Raw genomic sequence first — 23508 nt, 5'->3', positions numbered from 1 at the left:
TGATGCAGATATTTGTACTTTAGGCAGTTTACACTGGAGAGTACAATCCTCATCCGATATTTGAAAGGGATAAATTCCACAAAGTCTCGCTGCATATGAAAATTCCGTATGTTGAACCAAATTTTCCCAAATGTACTGTACTCCCATTATATGAATGGAGATGATTCCTACATAAAATCTTAAATCCACTATGTAACAAATACACAACACACAACACCAAACTGTATTAATATTGAACTTACTACAGTATCCTGAACATAAACAAACATAATAATGCAGCAATTAAAACCAATGGAAAAAAAAGAGGAAATGTGTGTGTGTGTGTGTGTGTGTGTGTGTGTGTGTGTGTGTGTGTGTGTGTGTGTGTGTAATATTACAATAGATATCCCCATAACACACTGCCAGTCAGCTGAGAGATGGCTATGCACATTGCCATTGTTATCAAGGGCGTCCTCGCTTAACGTCGGGGTTACGTTCCTGAAAATGCGACGTTATTTGAAACACGGTGAAGCGGATCAATTTTCCCTATAAGAAATAGATAAAATACAGGAGTTACGTTCCTGAGCCTCCCTTTGCCCCATGAAAAAAGTTACATATACAGAAAATCATTGCCATTTCTATAGAAAATAGTATATAGAACTACAATACAGGTGCTCCTCTACTTGCCAACGAGTTACATTCCTGAGGCTTGTTTGCAAGTCCAACTTTACTCTTGTAGACACCAAACATATTGTAAAAAATGAACAAATTACGGATATTTAGTACAGCTATACCCTTTAATACAGCCTTTAAACCTGGCTCACTATTCTCCTCTTAGGTAATGTCTGTTCTATCTGGAATTTTCTTCAAAATAATCGTCTCATCTACATTAAATACCTGTTCTGGCAGGTAATCCTCCTCAGTCATGATGTATCTCTGAAAGTTTGTAAGTTGAACGTTCTTAAATAGAGGAGCACCTGTACGAAGTTTGTATTGGTACTCACCGATGGGCAGAGGTGATAGAAAGAGCGTGTGGTGGGTAGTGGAGCGGAGGAGGAGGGTGGGAGCGAAGGAGGGCGGGAGAGGAGGAGGGTGGTGAGTCTCTGAGACTCTGCGGCTGCCCCCTCCTCCCCCTGCTCTGACTGGGGTTCCTCCTCCGTTATTATTTGCTCCTCTTCGGCTGCCGGCTGTTGTAAAGAAGCTCCTTCTGCCGTCCCACAACGAAAAATGAATCCAGCGTTGACTGCTTGGTGCTACTCATCTTCTTATAGATCTCGGTGTAACAACCATGGCTGTCCTCAATGCTGCGTTGAACCTTTGAGCTACGTTCTCTGTTTGGGTCGTCATCTAGAAGCATTTGCATTGCTTGCTGGAACATGTTCAACGATTCTGCCAACCTCTTGGAAGTTAGCATTCGTTGAGGTTCTTCTTCGTCGTCGTTGTCGTCTTCAACGGGACTGTGTTCTGTTAATTGTTGCAGATCTTCATTGGTGAGCTCTTCTGTATGGGATGCCAGGATGTCCTCAATATCCTCTGATTCCAGCTCATCAAAGCCTGCCTGTTTAGCAAAGCTGAGGATATCCCTATTCACAGCTGGGACTAAGTCCGTGAATCCCGTAAAACTGTTGACGCACTCAGGCCATAGTTTATGCCACACACCATTCAGGCAACTTTCTGAAACCCATTCCCATGCCTTGCCAATGTTGTCAATTGCATGAAGAATGTTGAAGCCCCGCCAATATTCTCGGATCGTAGGTTATTTTCTCCACCTGTAGCCTTGAGCAGCTGGGCCATGGTACAGTGTAAATAATACGCCTTGAATGCGGCGATGATGCCTTGGTCCATAGGCTGCATCAGTGCTGTCGTGTTGGGAGGCAGGAATACAACTTTTACACTGTCATGCAAGTCGTCGAGATGGGAGGATGAGCTGAAGCATTGTCAACGATCAGAAGAATTTTGAAGTTAAGGTTCTCCTTGGCACAGTATTCCTTCAGTGCAGGGACGGTGTACACGTTCAACCACTGGCTAAATATGGCGCTGGTTATCCATGCCTTCTTATTTGCCTTGTAGATCACAGGAAGGTGATCCTTAGAGTAACCTTTCATGGCCCGTGGGTTGGCAGCGTGAGAAATTAGCATAGGCTTCAGCTCGAAGTCACCGGCAGCGTCGCGCCAAGCAGCAGCATCAAGCGGTCTTTTGCCGCTTTAAAACCTGACGCTCTTTTCTCCTCCTTGAAGATATAGGTCCTCTCGGGCATCCTCTTCCAAAAGAGACCAGTCTCATCCACATTGAAGACTTGCTTCGGTGAGTAGTCTCCTTGCTGGATAATCCGTTTGAATTCTGGTTGGAATGTCTCGGCAGCAACCGTATCTGAACTGGCAGCTTCATCAGTCGTCTTAATATTGTGGAAGTTATAACGACACTTAAATCGTTGAAGAAATCCTCGGCTGGCCGTAAAGGTCTCATCCTTCGATCCTTCATCCTCTTCTGCCTTTAAGTCATCAAACAAGGAATTTGGCCTTATGCTGCATAACCATAAGGCTCACAGAAGCATTGCTTTGATTCTGGTCCTCCATCCACATTGCCAGCATCTTTTTTCGCCTTCTCTATCACAGTGCTTCTAGTACGAGTCGTCTTAGTAGCACTCAGAGAAGAACCACTTCCAGCACAGACCTTAATCTTGTGTTGGTCCGGATAGTACTCATTGTTGTGGGGGTTAGACCAAGCACAGCGGCTATGTCCACAGCACGTTCCCCTTTATCAAATCGGGTTGATACATCCATTTTCGTAGCAAGGCTAATGGTCTTACATTGCCTCTTCACTACACCAGCATTAGTAGCACTTGATGGGCCCTTGGAAACCATTTCAAATGGTTAGAGTACAGTTTTAGAGCAAAAACTTAAGCACACACGAATGATGTGAAGTCGTAACAGAGACTGGCTTGATGTCGCTTGGGGATGCTGTGACATTCTACGAGTGAGGGCAGCGCGTCGATCCGAGAGAGCGTAGTGCAGCCAGACAAGAGCCGGTGATGTGCCATAGAAAGAAGTCCGTGATGACGCAAAACGGCGTAGTATCGGTTCACCGGGACGTTAAATGAATTTTGGGTCTCTAAAGTTCAGCGACGTAGCACCGAAACAACAATAAGCGCGACGACGTTAAGCGAGGACTTACTGTATGTAATAAAACTATAGTACAGTATGAAATTTTTGGAAAAATCACTTCAATATGTACTCTGCTGTGACTTAGAAATGAATAAAATAAAATATAAAACTATAAAATAAGATAAATAAAGCGCATTGGTGAGTATGTATGGAAAGCAGACATGTGTGGAGGCAGTGGGCCATAACTGCATCACCAATTCAGACCAACTCCTTCCCCGGGGCCCAATGTGACATCATGGCATACACACAGTGCAGTGCAGCAATGACACACATCTGAGTCACTTGACTAGCAGATTTTTTTTTTTTTTTATACATTGTATATATTCTATTGTATTTTATGATGTGCTATGTATCAATTTTATTGTTTATTATTGAAGGAGAGAGGGAGGAAGAAAATGTTAACTTCCTGTATGTATATTTTTATTATCTTCTAAAATCTATTAAAAAAATTACCCAAATTTCTGCTACAAAGAGTTTTCCTTTTTGTTTATTGAATTTTAGTCATAAATTAACCATTTCCTTAAAGTGAATTTCCAATCCATTAAACTAATTTAAAAAAATTGAGGGATGACTGTACAGTATTTCATAGAGGAAAACACCACAGTATTTTATCCACCTTCTCCTCCGTAACATTATTTTTTATCTATGATCAAGATATACAGTATTGTACTGTATCCTACAGCACAGAGGAGAGAAAGCAGTATGAGCAGATCCTTTGGGAGAACCGCAACTATCACCTTCGACGTATTACATATCTCTTTGAACACAGTCATCAGTTGAGTGTTGCCATCTCCAACATGCAGGGCTTAACTGGCAGTCTAAGGGTGAGTTTAATGTTGTCTCTTAAGGGTCTATCACACTGGGCAAAATTTCCGCTGTTCTTGATTTGGAAAATTTTTTTCAATCGCATGCTCAGTTGTAGCACCATTTATGTATCGCCGTCGCTTGGAAGAAAACAATAACAAAGGTGATGTTGTTTTAAGATTTTCTTGAGGTACAATGGATGTCTGAAATCCCACAACACTGCATTCCCTCACTTTATTAACAATGGAAGTTTCAGTCCCTTGTCCATATACTTGGTGAGGTTTGAGAATCCATGCTGGCCATGCCTAGTGGGTGTGAACAAAAGTCAAATGAATGTTATCTGTATTTTCTTTTGTATGTACAGTATAAAAAAAAGGTGTAATGATAATATATTTGCATTAAAATCACTTAAAAGCTGTTTCCTAATATTATAATGTTACAATTAATCAATGCTTTTCAATTATAAATATTTTAAAACCTACAGTGGACCCAAAATGTAATTAAAACATACCCAAGAACTCCTGCACATACTACTGATTTCCTCGGATCTCGGTTTTCAGGTGAAAATTTTGCCTGATAATGGCAGTACGGTATCACCAATTTTTCCTGAGGAATGTGAAAATTTTGCCCAGTGTGATAGCCCCTTTAGTACTAGTTTGAGCTTATTTTGCCACAAAACCATTTACAGATATTCCTTGTTATCTGAATGGGTTAGGTTTCTTCAAAAGCATTCTGGTAGCAAATAGAAAAAATAGGGTTCAGTCCCCTACAAGGAGATATTATTACTGGAGGTGGCATGGGCACATTGGGCAGTGATACACATGGGCCAGACTGAAACCAGTTGACCCATGCACCACCATCTTGGTACAGTATATTGGAAAAATAGTCACCACCAATTGCCACTACCCAAGCACTAATTAGCATAAATGTTCCTGACATGCACTTATAAATGGTCAGTGATAGGTATACATGAACTGTGGTTGTACAGGTATCTCTCGATATACGAATGGATTAGGTATACTGGGGTATTAAAATAAAACATTCGTTAAGTGAATTTCTGTATCTCGAATAACAGAACACATGGAAAAAAAAGGGCTCAGTTACCCTATGAGAAAGGTACCCCAAAATATGAAATTGATTCACATACACATACACACACACACAAAAAAAATAAAAACCCTACCTAGCTAATGATAAATAGTACACAATGATTGTAATTTACTACCTAGCAAATAAAAACATTAATAAAATGCTATCTAAATCGGGTCCGCAACCCCCATCTTTCCGGCAGCATATGGCCAGAAAGGGGTACATATGCGTCTGGCTAAATGACGTCTAAATTTCAGGCCATGTGGCCGTTAAAACTGTCTTTATTCCTTATAATTTGGGTGAAAATAAAAAGCAGGGAATCAAGATAATGCTGGATGAATATACTGCAGTGAGCAGACATTCAGTGTGCTTACCTTTGTGAAGAACAAGTTACTGTTCTACCTCACATGCAGTCACACCACAGAACTTGTGAAGGCTGCTGTAACACTTTGAACCAATTTTTTCTGAAATTGCAAATCACCTCCAGGCTCAATCCTCACATTAGTTTTGGCATTGTTCTTTGTATTTGTATTTGGAATTGAAGCCCTTATTTTCCTATGCAAAAAGCAAACTTTATTTTACCTGAATACTGTATAACACAAGGAGGACAATTTTTCTGTCATTTATAAAAACATTACTGTACATAATTTTTTGGGGGAGGGGTTATTGTACTGTATTGCTTTCTAAAGCGATTTCCCTGTATACGTACTTGCATTTCGGGTGCAAATCGGTTATTAAACCGTTATTTTGTACAACTCGGACAGTTTCATATTTCCATATTTTATATTGCTTAAAGTTATGTTTCCCTAATTTCTTCACAGAATATTTAACTGGGCTAGTGACTAGTGCTATTATTTCAATGTAGAGTATGTAGATGAAAGCTATGTTTAGTCTTAAATATCGGTTTTGTTAATAACAATTTTCTGACAATAAAATATAGTCCAGCATTTCTGATTTTACATTCAATGTTTTGGAACACAGTGCTGACTTATGTTGGCTTAGTACCCCTGCGGCCGTTCGCTGATTACTTGCACCATTAAGTGGCCGACTAGTGTATAAAGGTTGCAGACCCCTGATCTAGATGAAAATATGAGCCGAATCCATTAAGGAAAGGCTTTATCAAAAGTTTAACACAACTGCCATTTGTATAGATTTATTATCAAAACCATCACCGATCATTCTATTCCTCGCTAAAATCGGCTCATGAACAGCAAAAGACCTATCAAACTACTGTATGGTAATTGCTAAAATAAATAAAATACATATACTATACAGTAGGTAGGTAGTAGGCAGCTACCAAACAGGGAGGTACTACCGCCTGGGAAGATATTGGAAGCATAATGTATTGTCTAATGGTAGACTCTTGCTGCCATATGGCATCACGAATATTGTGACCAAGTCCCAGGTTGCTAATCTGACTTTCTGCCTCATATACAGTTAACCCTCACTTTACGCGGTTAATGTAACCCGGAGGGTACCGCGGAAAGTGAGAAACGCGTAAAGTGAATAACATAACATATGGGATTAATTGAAATGGAGTCCGGGCCGATCCCCAAACTCCACTTTTTGACGACACACAACTATGTTGTAGTAAAAATTTTATCTTAACTTTATGATGGTATGAAAAAACAAGTAATATAGAAGAGGTTAGGTTAGGAAAAATAAAGGTTAACATAGGAAAAATAAAGGTTAGGTTAGAAAACTAAAACTTAGGTGGAACACTTACGGTAGTAGAAGAGATGGGTCGGCATACGGGGATGGAGGCTGGTTCCGAGGCAGAGGGCAGATTACTGGCCCTCAGGTGAATCACCATTACTAGGTGAATCACCATCACTGTCACTTACAGTTGTCAGGGCTTCCCTGACAAATCCCTCAAAGTCATCTTCACTGTCACTATCACTGGCTTGGGCTGGCTGTGGTGGGTTGCGGGCGAAGAAATCTGTTATGCTTTGCTGACGGCTGGCGTTGATGTTGTCGTGATACACCTTGATGTACGGCTCCATAGCCTGCACCAGCCGGGTATGGAAGACTTCATAGCGGTCATCGTCATTGTCGCGGGAAAGGAAGGACTTCATTTTCTCTGCACACTCCATGGCACCCTTAATATCACTATGACTTAAACTGTGTTCTTCGGAGAATGACGCACCTTCTTCCTCCTCTTCACTGACGTGTTCTTCTTCCAACATCTCGTCGGCAGTCACTTCAGGATCTCTGATCACCTCCAGGATGTCGTCGTTGGTGGTCTCGGAGAAGCCTGGAACTGTAACAGTCTGCGCAGCTTCTCTGGCAAGGTCCACTGCTACTGCAACATTCTGAACCTCACCAGTCACAGATTGACTCCTCCTCTCACCTGGTATTCCATGCAACACATGTCTCCATGCGTGACGAATTGTAGCAATAGACAGCTGATCCCATGACTCCACCAAGAAGTCCACAGCTTTCTTGATGTTAAATACTCTCCAGAATTGTTTGAACAGTATTTTTTGCTGTTCCAACTGTTGATCCTCATCTTCTTCGCTCTTGCTATCGGTGGTGGTGTCACTCAGGTTACGCAACTCTTCCCTGGTGTTGGTGTAGCGTTCAGGAGCTGGAATTTTTTTGTTGAGAATGCAGCTTTTACATTACAGATTAACTCTTGGTCCATGGGCTGTAATATAGACGTAGTGTTGGGAGGAAGGAAGACCACTTTTATGTTGGGGTGACGATCTAACAGTAGGGGCGAGTGTCCTGGTGCGTTGTCCAGCAGCAACAAAATATTGAATGGCACATTCTGTCGCTCACAGAATTTTTTTACATCGGGAACAAAACAGTCATCAAACCAGGAGAGGGACAGTGTAGAGAACATCCACGCCTTACGTGCGGTCAGCCAGTGGACATTTAGCTTGGTCATGTCCATGGTTTTGTAGGCGTGCGGCTTGCGTGCTGTGTGGATCACCGATAACTTGAGCTTACAGGTACCGGAGGCATTGGTGGTAAACAGGACGGTGATGCGTTCCTTCTGCATCTTCCGGCCCCGAATCCTGCTGGCATTCTTTACAACGAAGGACTTGGAAGGTAGCTTTTTCCAGAAAAGACCAGATTCGTCCATGTTAAACACCTGGTCGTCACTGTACTGTCCTTCCTCCATAATCTCACGTAAAAACGGAGGAAATTCCCGAGCCGCAGCACGATCAGCACTCGCTTCTTCACCACCAATGTTTATATTGGTGATCTTGTTCCGGATCTTAAACCTCTGTAACCACCCAGAGGAAGCATTAAAGGGTTTGGGCTCTGTAATTCCCATCTTTCGTGCCACTGCGATGTACAGTTCACGTGCGTAGTCCTTAACAGAGCGCGTGTCGACCGCCATGTTCCGTCGCGCCTGACGCACCAAGTACCTCACAAGTAATTTTTCTGTCTTGAGAAGCACCTGGTTGTGAAAATACTTGATCATAGAAGCACCTGTAGACTTTGTGATCTTCATGTGCTCCTTTATCTTGGCTGCATCCTTCTTTATTGTTCGAATCGTAGATTCATTCACACCATGCTGGCGCGCCAAATCAACCTGCCTTGTTCCTTTCTCCAACTCTTGGATGATGGTATACTTCACCTCGTAGCTTAAGGAACGTCGTGTCTTCTTTGGCTTAGTGCCGCTGGGTCCAGGTAATGAAAGGTTTCTCTCTGGGGGTGGTGGTCCGGCGGAAGCCATTTTACGGAACAATGGATGCGCGTTTACACGGTGTGGCCTTGAGGGATGAAACTGCCGCGGCTAGGTCAAGCGTCGTCTTTCCTCCCTCCCTCCCTCCCCCGGGTGGACACGTCATAATACTTTAAGCCAATTACAGCTAGCAGCAGAGGGGGGTAGGGATGCATGGCCAATCACAGGTCTGATACGTCATATGACGTCAGTGATAACGCAACAAAGACACACACTGCGCAACCTTACCGCGCCGCTTGCCCAAGCGGAGGAAGGAGGAGGGAGAGGCGAGGAGCACAGGCAGGCAGGCGGGCGGGTGGCGGGTGGGGCGAATCTAAAAATAGCGTCGCGCCGGACACTCTCCGCGTAATGGGGTTCACGTACCGCGTAATTTGAACACGTGAGGTTCTGGCAAGGCACCGCGTTAACATGGAAGCGCGGAATGCGGGACCGCGTAAAGTGAGGGTTAACTATACACAATTGCAGGGTCTCAATAGTTTCTCTTACTTGATAACACAACATACATATAGCATTTTTTACTATTGAATTTTGTTTTAATTTTTGTATTTCTTTATAGTTCTTTATTATTATTATTATAATTATTATTATTATTATTATTATTATTATTATTATTACAGTGTTATTATTATTGTTGTTATTTTATTTTACTTTTTATTAAAATTTTTATTTACTATGAATTATTATTATTATTATTATTATTATTATTATTATTATTATTATTATTATTATTATTATTATTAGTATTAGTATTAGTATTAGTATTAGTATTAGTATTAGTATTAGTAGTATTATTAGTATTATTAGTATTATTATTATTATTATTATTATTATTATTATTATTATTATTATTATTATTACATTTTCGCCCCCCCAGGTCCCGATGTGGGTCAGTGACCTGTGCCCGGATGGGCTAATCCCGTAAAAAAAAAATTGATACATTACCTTATCAGTGGGGGCAGTAAAGGGAGTCAACACTGGGGGTGATTTGAATTAAATATTTGATTGGACCAGCTTTTGGATTGTGAAAATGAGGTGTAAAACTAAAATTTTGGGATAGCTAACAGTATTATAACTTAGCCAACATGTCTTGGTTCTTGCAACAGAGTGGAACCCATTTCAGGGATTATATCAGACAAAGCCAGTCTAGGTGCACAGAATGACTGTAAGCTGACTGTTTATATTTAATTAATTGTTAAGAACTCTCTTTTACTACTTTCATACTGCAGATGTATTTACCTAATTAACAACTATACTGTATTTAGGGTCTTTTGTTCGTAGAAGTAATTGGTGCAAATAATAAATGAAAAAAATTGTCGGCATAACCCTGCTTTAAAAACAAAATTATTGTTTTGCACTGCCTAGACATTCACAAAGTATATAAGAAGTTTTAAGACTTCCTTAAAACCATATATCAAATATTTTTCCTGCTTTTTCAGAAAACACCAAAGTGCCTTATGTTGAGTGAAGAATATGAGCTGACACTGGGAACACTAATTATTATGATAGCTCCCTTAGCTCCACACTTTGCTAGTGAACTATGGGCAGGATTCTGTAGTGTTGCTACTTCTCCACACATTAAAAAGGTTTGATCAACATATGAGTGTCATTTTATTTTCTGATTAATTGTAATGAAAATAGAATTTTTTAGGTATGCTGTTAATCTTCTTGAGTATATTCTGTTAGCTATTAGTCCTAAGTGATGATAAATATATGAGGTGCTGAGAACAATTGAATGTTGTCCTGTATTAGCTTATAAACATTTATCTTATTTACTGTATACAGTACTGTACTGTAAAGTATCAGGATTTCCATTTTGACATATGCCAAAGTAATAAATTCAGCTTATGTCTTGGCCAGTTCAAATTATTCATGTAATGATATACTGTAGTACAATATCTGTATCTTTCTGATACAAGTATTTTTAATTTAGCCTTATTTAATATCTAAGCACATAAAGTTTCTTTTTATTTTTGTAAAAATCAATTATTTATCCTTTTTTCCTGATTATTCAGTACCTTTGATCCCCAACCTCTTAAACTGCTTTTGGGGGATTCTTCTACCCAAATATTTAGCAATTGTATTTCATTTTCAGGACCTTCCCTTAATACAGCAGCAATGGCCTGAAGTTGATCATGATTACTGTCTCCCACTCAAGTATTCGGTTAGTATCTTATAAGACAATGTACGGTACTGAAAATTTAAATAGGGTTTATCATGCAATAATGATGGAGGTATACTTTATGACCAAATGACCTTGTGTATCACATTATTGATATATCCAAGATATCCATCTTAGCCTGTTTAATTACTGTATATCAGTGAGATTACAAGATAATGGAAATTACCTTTCTGCATCTTAGTTGTCCCTCAGTTCTGAACAAAGAAAAAAATACAGGGGTATGGTAGGCAAGCCCAGGAGCATGTACAGCTATCGTTCACCATGGAAATGCATGAATTTTAACCCCCAAAATACAGTACTAAACGTATATAATTCAACCCCTTACTTTTTGAATAAAATTTTTTTCAAATACACTCAAACTGTACAGATGTACAGTATACTGTACACATCCACATCATTCGCTTTATCTCACACTGCACAAGGCCATCCATGCCACATACATATGTATGTACTTCGGAACTCAGAAACCTTCAGAATTCTTTGCGGCTCTGAAAGCTTCTAAAATCTAGAACCTTACCTACATATAGTATTAACAATTTAAATAAAAAAAAAACTGAATTTACTGAAAGTGTATTATGAGTACGTACAGGTATTTATTTATTATTATTACTATTATTATCATCATTATACTCTATGTTTATTTTACTTGAACTACAGTAGTTTATTATGAAGCCAATCTGTGTTAGTGTAACATGCTGGCTGTTGTTTTGAACAGTTATGCCTTCCTGCTGATATGGACATCCCAATATCGGATTCTGTCTGAGTACTGACGTCACTATGGCTTAATTTGTTCCGGTACTCAGGGTTTTTTTTTTACTGTACCTTTAAATGTGTGGTGAAGTGAATGTTGTTTGCACTGATGGAAGTTTTAAAATCAAGAAAGTTAACTGACACACAGAGTATGACTAAAATATTTAGAGGATTCTGGGAAAAGAACTTTTAGGATATTTTCAAGATATATAAGCTTAATGATAAATACTCAATTTTTAGGTACCTGGGAAACAAGTGCATGAGGTGAAAGTTCCAAGGAAGGTGCTGGACAAGTTAACTAGTGATGCAGCCCTTGATATAGTTTCTGCTGATGAAGAGTTCAAGGAGTATATGGGAGGAAGAACCATTATTTCAACACATATTAATGTCCTACCAGGCTTGGAAGCATATGTCTCATTTACATATAAGGTGCAGGATGTGTCCAAAGTCAAGGAAGATTTAAAGAAGATAAAGGTAGAGAAGAAAAAGCAGAAACTGGAGAAAAGACTGAAAAAAAAGCAAAGAAATGATTCAAGTTGATGTGATCTATAGGATTTAAGAAATATACACTAATTACAAGCCGAGTTACCCGGTAGTGTACTTAATCACAAAACTGAAATCCTTAGGAACAAAGGGTTTTTGGTGTTTGATTTGTTTTTCCCAGGATGAAACGACAAGCAAGTACAGTAAGTCCGCGCTTAACATCGTCCCGCTTAATGCTGTTTTGGTACTACGTCACTAAACTTGAGACTAAAAATTCGTTTAACGTCCCAGTGATCTGATACTATGTCGTTTTGCGTTGTCACGGACTACTTTCTATGGCGCATCACCCCCCATCGTCTGGCCGCGCTACACTCTCTTGGCTCGTCTCAGAGTCTCAGTGACTCACCAGTCCCAACCCTCCTCTCCCGCCCTCCTCCATTTCCACCCTCCTCCTCCGCTCCCGCCATACTCCTCCCCTTCCGCCTCCTCTGTTTCACAACCCACCACACACATGCTCTACCACCTCCGCCCATTGGTGAGTACCAATACAAACTTAGTAGTTGTATGTGTATGCCCTATTTTCAATAGAATTGGCAATGATTTTCTGTACTGTATATGTAATGTATTTCATGGGGCAAAGAGAGGATCAGGAACGTAATTCCCGTATTTTATCTATATCTTACGAGAAAAATTGATCCACTTGACGTCGTTTCGTATAACGTCACATTTTTAGGAACGTAACCCCGACGTTAAGCGAGGAATTACTGTACAGACATAACTCTGAGAAAGTTCCAGTAAAACTTAACCTGCACATAACATTTTTGTTTCATAATACACAAACTGTATTTGGGATAATATTGTATAGTACAGTACTGTACTAACTTGTTAACAATAAAACAAATATGTACATCCTTAATGTTTTATTGGAATATATACAAGACTGCAGAAATTAAGGCAAACATAAACATCCCATGTGAAGGGAAAGAATACTTTGCACAGTACTGCCTCAGTGGTGTAGTGGAGGGGGGACATGGGGATGGCATACCTCCACCTTTTTCGTGGACGGAATGGTGTTCCACAGCTTATTTTAATAACAAAATAATGAATTTTATGATATATCAGAAAACATTAACTGTATGGAAGTACTGGCACCTTTACGTGGACCATAGACAGAGAAAAAAAAGAGTGGAGAAAGGAGGGAAATGTACAGTAGGTGTGAAAGAGATTAGAACGACTGAAGAAGCAGGATGTGAGAGGTGAGTAAGTTATGGGAATGAGGTGGACGATGGTCCCTGTTGGCTAAGGCCCCAGTCACTCTCTGCACAGCTAATCCCCTCAGGCCCAAACACTAACCTCATAGCAAGGAATCAACTGACCCAGACCTTTAATTACACACGCACACACACAATTGCAATCCAATATGCCCATTTACTTATTTTTGGCATGTAATAAAATATTTGTTTTCATGATTTCAAAGATGCTCCGAGTCTAAAATGCTTTACATAATCCCATCTTAGATATAAAGCCTATATCTATACAAATGTGTGAGACTGAGTTTTTAAAATTCTGCTTAAATAACTAAGTACCACGATGAGGTGGTCTGATGAACAGACCGTCCCACCATTTATTGAGACTATACCAATGAACTGCTGCCCTAACACTGCTGTCTGGCTAGTAGTGAATGCCTGCCTGTGTAAGCTGAGTGTGCATGGGAGCAAGTGGTCTGGAAATAGCAATGTAAAATGAGGAATATTTAATGAACTTAAGCCATGTCTAACAACAAATCAAATATATACTGTACAGGTATTTCCGAATTATATTCACCTCTGCATAAATTAAGACAGCTCATAAATGAAAAAAAAATAGGGTAAGTTCAACCTATGGTAAATGTTGAGGGGAGACTGACAAAGGGACACACCAGCAGTTGATGAGAACAACATCGTAACATTCTTGTCATCACATCACTCGGTATCGACACCTGAAGGTTTCCTTTTTCATAAGTCTGTATCACCTGAAGGAGAATAGGCAAAAGTAGTTCTGTAATGAGATGTTTCAGGTGATGTTGGTACAGTATTGTGGAAAGTATGAAGTTAGGGAAGTGTTTTGCTGCCCAACAACAAAAAAATAATCTTTCATAATTTTGTTTTGTAGCTTCTTTTTCTTTCTCTTCGGTATTATTGTTTATTTTTATTCATATTTCTGATTAATTAATAATCAACAAAAAAAGGATAAATAGCATCTAAAACAAGGAACAAATTGAACTGAAAATTCTTTAGCTTAGCAACTAAACATCTCATGACCCATTTTTGTGTGTTGCATATATTTCAATAAGGCAATTAAATATAAGAAGTTGTTTTATTGCTTACCAAATTATTTAATCTGTGAGGTATCGACTGACTGGACATGAGTGGTGCTGTGGGCTGAGGCATCATCTGCAGTATGGTGGGGGTTGTACTCAAAGCTCCAGCTGCACCCAGAGTTGGCTTCAAGTAAGTCTGACACTTTCTTGAAAAGCATTAATCACTGTTGTTTGACCTCCACTTTGGTTTCTCTTTTTTTAAGCAGTTCTTGAATCTTATACTGTACAGAACACCAATACAGTACAGGTATCCCTCATTTAGCATTAATTTGCTTAACGTTAATTCTCTTAGCGATAAATAATTTTTGACACCCTTTCTGGCTTAATGTTAGGTTAAAATTTGCTTACTGGGGATTCTATGTTCCAATTGCACATCTCTACTGTCACTTGTCTATATTAACTCTACCCGCATGCCTTAGAGTATGTTGTGAATTCTTTTGGAAAACTGAGTGTGATAAAGCATCATAGAAGTTGTGAAGTGCTGGGAGCACGCACATGAGCTGTGGCCTGAATGACTCGTGGACTTGCTCTGTGCCTGACTGGCGTTCCCATTTGCAGCTTCATAGCCAACCTGAAGCAAGTGCTGAAGGAGTGCATCCTGTGTTGGTGGTAAATTTTCAAATTCTTGCACTACCGACATTGTTCTCTGAGCTACCCCTGTCGTACATTATCACAATATATCTTTCAATGGATGGAAGGAAACTGCTATGCTATTTGGTGTTAGAGTTTGGGCCAGGACACATACGACAGTTGTCAATTCATTGTAAGCTTGCCAAGCAATCCAGGCTGTAGCTTACCCTTTCCCGCAAATAATGTGACATCACAGCCAGTTAGTGCATGAAAAGCAAGCAGAGCTGAACATCTTTCCTCACCTAATACCTCAGCCATCCGTGTAACATCAAGATAGCGGAAGGACTGTCCCATACCAAATCCTATTTAAAGACATTCACAGCCTATCTTTGTAGCAAAGCCTAAGCGAGTACCACAACATCCGTGTCAACAGTCCTGATGAATATTTTTCTGAATCCTCGATGTGCTCCGCCTGCAGAACCATACGTATGTCTGCCTCCTCATGTGAACATGGGGAGAGTCCTTCAGGTGGATAGGTTGGCTCTGAGCATATCACATGTTCTTGATAGGTGACCCTTACAATTCCTGGAAACTCTTCCCGGTTGACCTGATTTACTGATAAGATGGAAGAGCTTTCTTATTTTTACTTTCTTGCAGAAAGCCCAGCCAATTTCCTGGGAGCTTTTGTCTTCCCTCAACTCGTCGTCTGGTACCATGTCCCCTTTCTACTCTTGTGGCTGATTTCAGACTATCTGCTTTGTATACATCAAACACCATGTCAACTTGTTTCACAGAACCACGAAATTGACGTCTGATGTATTCCATGATTCTGGTGTACATAATACATCAAAACTCTTGCAAGTACCTGCCTTGACCATGTTGACAGTTGCTGCACCATCAAGAATACCATATTTGCATCATGTTGGAAACTGGCACTGTTATGGTGTGGTACCAAGTGTTTGAGAAGAGGAAGTAAGGCGGACTTAATACCAAATCTCATATCTCCATAGAGATAATGATGGAGGGGAAGTCCCCATTTTACATGTTAACTTGGATTTCAGAATGAATGACATTGTATAGCAATATCAATATTAGGTTTAACTGCAATAGAAGCAGAGATATTGTGCATTTTAATGTGATGTCATGGCCATCTTGAAAAATGGTTGCCACAGCCACCAGCAGGCAGATACAGATTGCCTCCAATCTTTAAAATGTTCTTCATGGATCCGAGTACTGTATCAGTGTACAAAGTAAGATGCTTTAGTAAAAAGGTGCATGATTTTTCCCTTACCCTCTGGACTAATTGGGAAATATATCCCACCACCACTGAGGCCACTAAAACAAAGTACAATAAAAGTCCAAAAATCCGGATGCCAGAAATCCGGACCACCCGAGAATCCGGACTTTTCAAAAACTCATTTTGTTTTTTTCTGTTACCTGGCTTTTGTGTGAATGTGCACATGTGTGAGCGCCACAGCTGCACAGCGACAACAAGCGACCACGCGGTCGCCACTTTAAAACGAGCAATCAAACTGTGACAATGTATGTAATTTTGAGTCCTGCTCTTTCCATTTACAGAGCCCATAATAATGGCTCCTAAAGTAGATAAACTTCGTTGTGTGAAGAGAAAGAAGAACACGTTGAAATTGAGTGACAAACTTTAAATAATTAAAATAGAACGTGGTGTGAGCAATACTGTTCTAATGGAAACATACAACATTGGAAACTCTACAATTTATGATATAAAAAAGGCAAAGAATAAAATTCTAGAATTCACAGCTTTTTCTTTAAAACTGCTCGTTTTGATAATGAAGCATGCTATATTTGCTAATTAATAAACTATCAAAATGTATCTGTTCATCTCTTCTTTATTCCTCCTTAAATTTGAATTTTTAAAGTGCTGCCTGAGAATCCGGAAAACCTGAAAATCCGGACCGACCTAATCCCCAAGCAGTCCGGATTTTTGGACTTCTACTGTAATCAGAACAAAACTAATCTGGAGGAGGGAATAAATTTTGTCCGAGTCTCAAAATTTTAGTTATAGCAAGAAAAAACAATGGTTTACAGGTAAAAGCGGGTAGGTGGCAATGCACAGAGGATGGAAAAGCAGTTTCTCAGCATATCATTAATGTGGATTTTGCCAAACATAAATCAATCAAGGGTGCTAAAACCTAATTATCGTTAATGCAAAATATCGTAAAACAGAGGGCACCTGTATTCAAGATATTTAATGTTTTATGTTTCGACTACCTACATGTTTTCAAGACTAAAATAATTCCTAAAGTATCTGCTGAAGAATTTTACTTGATGGTTGATTGTTAATAAGTGAAACAGTTACCATTTGCCTGCACCAAGGAAAAGCACACAGTAAAAATAAAAGTAAACTAACAAAAGAAAGGGATACTGTAATACTTAAAGCTTTGAGATATAATGGAAGTTTTAAGAATGTGCATAAATTATAAACTCACTGAAATGCTATAAATGTGCACTTGGAAACAGAAAAAAACTGACAATGGGACAATGAAACTATGACAAATGAGCAATCCAAACCAAACAATCTACCTAGAAAAATTTAAATAAATTTGTAGGAATCAAATAAAAAACAAAGTTAATTATGTCTGGGAAGTTTACAATACACATTAATCCAATGATGGGATATAAACGACCAGACATTTGGTACGAAATGCATGATCTCTTTCTGGCAATGACAAGATTCCTCACTTTCATTCTCTGTGGTAAAGAAAACCAAGATATCATTCCTAGCTCTGAACCACTAAATCAACTACATCCACTTAATAAAATGTCAACATCAGAGATACATCCAGTGAGAACATCACATGACACACTGTAAATGGTCATACCATACTTCACATATATTTCTGAGTACAACAGTCAGTTTGTCATTTTTGCTGTCTATGACCTGCATATTATTATAACACAAAGTACAATTTTTGGATTATAAGCTGCTTAGTATCTCAGTTGCAAAATGTTTAACAGAGTAAGTTTACTTCTAAACATGATGTTGTCAACCCATTTTAGAAATATTTTATTATTTCACCTTTCAGTAAGAAATAATATTCTTCAATTTCATGTTATAAGTAAGGTGAAGTGTTAAAATTCTTTTGATAGACTATGAGAGATATGTTAAGGCAGATTAACTCCAGAACTTAAAATTTTTCATGACTAAGGATTAGTTGGGGTAAAATATTAGCTCATCCCCTATTCGAACTATACAGTACATTGGAGGTTGTATCACATTAGGCATCATTTGTATCACTTGGGAGGAAGATGTGGTAGTACAGTAAGAACATCCATTACTTGTTTTTCAGAATTAAATTACTATATCAAGCAGTGCCAATTTAATGTGGAAATGTTGATTCAATTAGCTGATACTTGCATTAACTTTGGTTACTCTTAAATTTTAAGTGTGTAAACCAGCTCTACTGTATTTCATTTGAATAAGAAAAAAATTCAAAATCCAATTTAAGTCATTGGTAAGACCTCTGTTTAATGAAGGTTCAACATACATGGTCCAAAAACTAATTATGTAACTACTATTACCTTACACGTTTATCTCTCACAATATTGTACCCTGTACTGTGCTTCCCAATATCTGATTAGCAAGAATGGCACTAACACAATTAATGTACCTTCATTAATGGTACTTGAAATTAAGTTCTGTATTTTTCTTTAGAATTTATAAAAACTTTGACAATACAGTACAGTAGTCTGAAGTTCATCAAACACTAAAGAGCTAAAATTTTAAATAATAGCTGCAGCTTTTAAGCCAAAAATTATTGTGGCATTATATATAAATAAAGCAATTTTGGCAGTAGATTTATTCAATTCTGACATTTCTTTAATAGTACACTGGACCCCCCATGTTATGGGAATTCTGGTTACGGAAATTCGCCCTTACGTTCACTGTAAATCGCTACAGTAGGGTCGGGATATATCGAGACTTTATTTAAAGAAAAAAATTATATTGCTGCTACCAAAATTATCAAAATTTTCCAATACAGCACAGTATATATAGATACTTTTTTTTATTTCACAAGGGAAATCGAGCAGGAAATATTTCAAAAGTACCGCCATGGCAAACAAATGCGTTATATGTTCACCAGAGGCGCCACCGTGGCTGCTCACTCACGCATTCACGCTTGACCGCTCAGTCTTTCTGAGTGAGTAACGAGAAAGCAGCCGACTCTGCATATTACAACTTCTACGGTGAGTGTAAATGGGTTGCTAGTGACGTGAAAGGTGAAGTGAAGATAATGGAAAGCTTTATGGAAAAGATTTAATATTGTGACTAATATTTTTGGTGTTCATTTATGTAAGTGTGGGATTGTCAAGTGAGGGTGGCAGTGTGGCGTCTGGTGTTCCCAGGATGGTGCGTCAGCTGCCGAGTCTAGTGTTCCTTGATATTGAAATAGCCTGTTGTTTATTGGTGCTTTAGTTAGTAAGAAAATGAACTCGTTAACCCTTAAGCCCTAGGTGAGGGTGCCACTGGCAGTACCCCACATGCATGGTTAAATCGAGAAAAAATCAACATCCCAAAATTATTACAAAAAAAAAGGCGGGAAAATAGGCGGACGTTCTGGAACGTCACCCGGGGCCTAAGGGCTAAGTCAAGTTTAGTCACTTTTTTGGTCTCCAGAACCTAATCCTATTTTCCCCATTGATTACATGTAATTACATATTGCAATTTAGGATATAGTGAACATTTTTTGGACCCTATCTTGCGATATATCCCGACCCTACTATACCACTAAAATCAGGATACGGAATGGAAATTCATCCTTGTGGAATTATAAAAAATAATAAAAAAAATACTGTAATTAATAACTGCAAACAAATATAGATAAATATCATAAATACAAAGTTATATTAAATTTAAGAAATTCAAATTGCATTTGTGCGTGTCACTGACGGTGGTGGGCTTTGTTTTAAATATAGGAGCACATCAGTTACGGCCAGCCCTTGTCTAGCTATTGTTGTTCTAAGATTTTTCCTCTCTGAAATGTATTTCCCTTCAAGATGTTTGCAAACAGGTCACCAAGTACTACACATAAACAAGCACATAAAGAATTACAATGAGTGTAAAACTTGATGTATTGTAGAGGTTTGATGCTGGAGAAAAACTTTTGAGCCATTGCGAGAATTTTGGGGCTTGCTACGTCTACAGTGGGAACAATATGTGACAAAAGAGACAGAATACAGGAAAGCGCTCAAGCTGTCACACCATTAAGTGTTCAGACACTTGCTTTCATCAAAGTGAAGTGATGCTGAATAAGGAAAGACTCCTTAGTGTGTAGATCGAAGAGCAGACCCAATGTAATGTGCCAATAAATACAACGGTTATTCATGCTAAACACAAGAGCTTTTATGATGATTTGTTGTTAAAGGTGTGGAAGTTCACAAAAAAAGACTTTCAGGCAAGTAAAGGATGTTTTGATAGATTTAGGAAGCGATTTACCTTGCACAATGTGGCAAAGCTGCCAGTGCTGCTGATGATGCTGCTGCAAAGATTTATCCCAATGAACTGAAGATCAAATTATTGATGAAGGAGGATACACACCCGAACAGAAATTTAATGTCGATGAAACAGGTCTTTATTGGAAACACGTGCTAGACAGGACATTTATTTCCAAGGAAGAGAAGTTTGCATCAGGTTTCAAGACATTGAAATATCATCTGACACTGCTAGCGGGAATTAATGTTGCTGGTGATTTTAAGTTTAGTCTTCACTAGTGAACCGTTTTGAAAATCCCAGGGCAGTAAAGGGTTACGCCAAGCCTAACTTACCTGTGAAGTGGCACTGAAATAAAAATGCTTGGATGATAAGGAGTGTGTTTCAAGACTGGTTTACCAACTAACTTCTGTTCTGCTGTGGAAAGATACTGTGCCAAGCGTAATATTTCAAACAAAGCATTGCTCATCTTAAACTGCACCAAGTCATCCCCAAGAACACTACAGCCTTATTGCAACCAATGGATCGAGGTTTTATTTCAAGGAGTATTATTTATGAAGAACTTTTAAGCAATTGAATCAAGCAACAGATGGAGAGGAAAATCCAATTGTTTGGAAATTATGGAAAAAAGTTCAATATAATGTAACTGATAACATAGCTGAATTGTGGGATTCAGCCTCCCTTTCCTTCCCTGTAACTCCATCCCCTCACCACCTCACACACCAATCACCAACATCTCTGGTAAGTAAAACATGTATTTTTAAGTATTTAAAGTACTGTACTATTATTTGTGGTGAGTCAAATTATAAAATGTCTAAACTATAATTAATATGTATTAAGATATGTATATCTTCATTTATAAGTGTTTTTATTACAGTCGGCCCTTAACATACGCGGGTTTAGCATTACACAAATTTGCAAATACGCGGATTGCCCCGCCGGAGGAATATTTTGTACATTGAAGTAATTGAAGTACATTCAAATCGCGCGTCATTCAACTCGCACACGGCACCGAACACGGGACACCACCCGCTCCCGCAACCTCACACACACACACATAGCTCTCCGTCACTCAGTCAGTCTTGCTGTAACCACGCTTGTGTTGACATCAGCATTGTAGTTGCAAAAATATTACATTTCCGTGAATGTATTATATCAAGCACAGTATGAATAAAATATCACTAATATAACAGTACTGTACAGTATTTTAACCGAAAACTATTAAAAAAACGAGTAACATATCTTGAACATTGGAAGGTTAGGTAAAGTCTTTTGTTTTCATGTAGTTTATCCTAATTTACATTGAAATACATTACGTTTCAGCAAAACTACTATTTATTTCTGAGAATATGGAAATGTAATATTTTTGCTGAAATGACGTACGTATTACAGTGGAAAGTGACGAAAGCAATGACTTTCGCTTTCTTTCGTTCAAAAGATGTTACCGTAATCACTTTTCGAATGGTTTTCAGTTAAAAAAAACTGTTGTATTACAATAATATTCTATCCTAATTCACTTGTGATGCAACAGTTTTTTAACTGAAAACCATTCGAAAAGCGATTACGGTAACATCTTTTGAACGAAAGAAAGCGAAAGTCATTGTTTTCGTCACGATTTTATCCCACTTTCCACTGTAATACGTACGTCATTTCAGCAAAAATATTACATTTCCGTGAATGTAGTATATCAAGCACAGTATGAATAGAATATCATTGTAATATAACAGTATTTTAACCGAAAACTATTAAAAAACGAGTAACATCTCTTGAACATCAGAAGGTTAGGTAAAGTCTTTTGTTTTCGTCATGTATTTTATCCTATTTTACATTGAAGTACATCACGTTTCAGCAAAACTACTATTTATTTCTGAGAATATATTCATTCAGGCGCAGTTTAGGTAAAATATACATGTGATGTAACATTTTTTTTAACTGAAAACGATTCGAAAAACACGTACCCTCTAGCCCTGTTCAAGGAGAAGACTGGGAGGAGCTGTTTGGTGCTTAAGACGATGACAAGGAAAATGATTTTGATGGATTTTAATGAAAATATTCGGAAATATGGTATTGTAGTATTTATTCAAGTGAATTAGGATAGAATATTATTGTAATACAACAGTAGTGACGATGTGGAGGAGGCGGAGGGATAGAGCGGGGAAGAGTGGTGACTGACGGAAGCAGGGACAAGTGGAGATGCCAACCAATACATTACGAGTGTACAGTATTAATTGTTTTTCATAGCTCTTTTTGCATTTTAATATTAAATACTGCACATTACGTTTCAACAAAACTACTACAGGTTGTACCTCTCTAGTCCAGCAACCTCGGGACCTGACCGGTGCCGGACCATGGAAATTCACCCTTTTCCTGGATAGATAGTGACTTGTGCTTATGCTTGGAAGCACTAGCACCACTTTCTCTGCATCATGGTCTCTTTGAAGACATATTGAAGGGTTAAATGTCGTATAGTAGCTTCTCAAATTTCGCGAGTTTTTAATTCTTAACGTATTTTATTGGAACACACAAAAAAATAAATAAATAAAAATTTTGACGGTGGAAACTTGAATTTCGACGGGTTTGAACGGCCCGCCAACATGCAGAGGACGTGCATAATCGTGTAAACAGCGTCATTTCTCTTATGTGCAAAAGATTCATTATTGTTTATTACTGAATGTCTTTTTTATTGAATTAATGTTTGTGTGCAAAATGAGCAATACAATTCATTAATAATACGTAGAATATTAAAACACACGAGGAAATGACACAGCATTGTTTTCGTTGATTACAAAGCCAGTGATTGACTGGTTCTACATATAAAACTGAAGAAAATAAGACCTTGGTTGTAGCTGTAGTAAAATTAATATGGTTGTTTTAAGTAATGTTATTTAATGTTAATAAATGGAACAATAGAAGTAGCTAACGATAATGGTAAATAACAGAGAGAGATCGCGTATGTAAGTGCGC

At 38.5% G+C, this 23508-nt stretch overlaps 2 protein-coding genes across 4 annotated transcripts in view; one reads left to right on the top strand and one right to left on the bottom strand.

Annotated features, from left to right (window-relative positions):
- Positions 1–13056, top strand: part of LOC121860625 (probable leucine--tRNA ligase, mitochondrial) — a 33221-nt gene extending 20165 nt beyond the window's left edge. For both annotated transcript variants that reach the window (XM_042357876.1, XM_042357875.1), the window contains exons 12-15: positions 3826–3967; positions 10170–10316; positions 10826–10894; positions 11903–13056. In XM_042357876.1, the coding sequence (XP_042213810.1) occupies positions 3826–3967; positions 10170–10316; positions 10826–10894; positions 11903–12202 (658 nt within the window). In that variant the 3' untranslated portion in view covers positions 12203–13056. The remainder of the gene's footprint in view (positions 1–3825; positions 3968–10169; positions 10317–10825; positions 10895–11902) is intronic.
- The window catches only part of LOC121860627 (sex-lethal homolog), a 122054-nt gene continuing 102092 nt past the window's right edge, over positions 3547–23508 (bottom strand). The window contains exons 7-8 of one of the 2 annotated variants that reach the window (XM_042357883.1): positions 14512–14650; positions 13051–14156 (exon numbers count right to left, since the gene is read on the bottom strand). In XM_042357883.1, coding sequence (XP_042213817.1) covers positions 14516–14650 — 135 coding nt within the window. In that variant the 3' untranslated portion in view covers positions 13051–14156; positions 14512–14515. Of the gene's footprint in view, positions 4253–13050; positions 14157–14511; positions 14651–23508 lie in introns of those variants that run through there. The other variant, XM_042357882.1, reaches the window with a different exon arrangement.

The sequence above is a fragment of the Homarus americanus genome, unplaced genomic scaffold (genome assembly GCF_018991925.1).
Source record: "Homarus americanus isolate GMGI-L3 unplaced genomic scaffold, GMGI_Hamer_2.0 scaffold11150, whole genome shotgun sequence".
Lineage (NCBI taxonomy): Eukaryota > Metazoa > Arthropoda > Malacostraca > Decapoda > Nephropidae > Homarus > Homarus americanus.
Note: the sequence above shows the minus strand (reverse complement) of the source record. Positions and strands in the feature narration are given on the sequence as shown.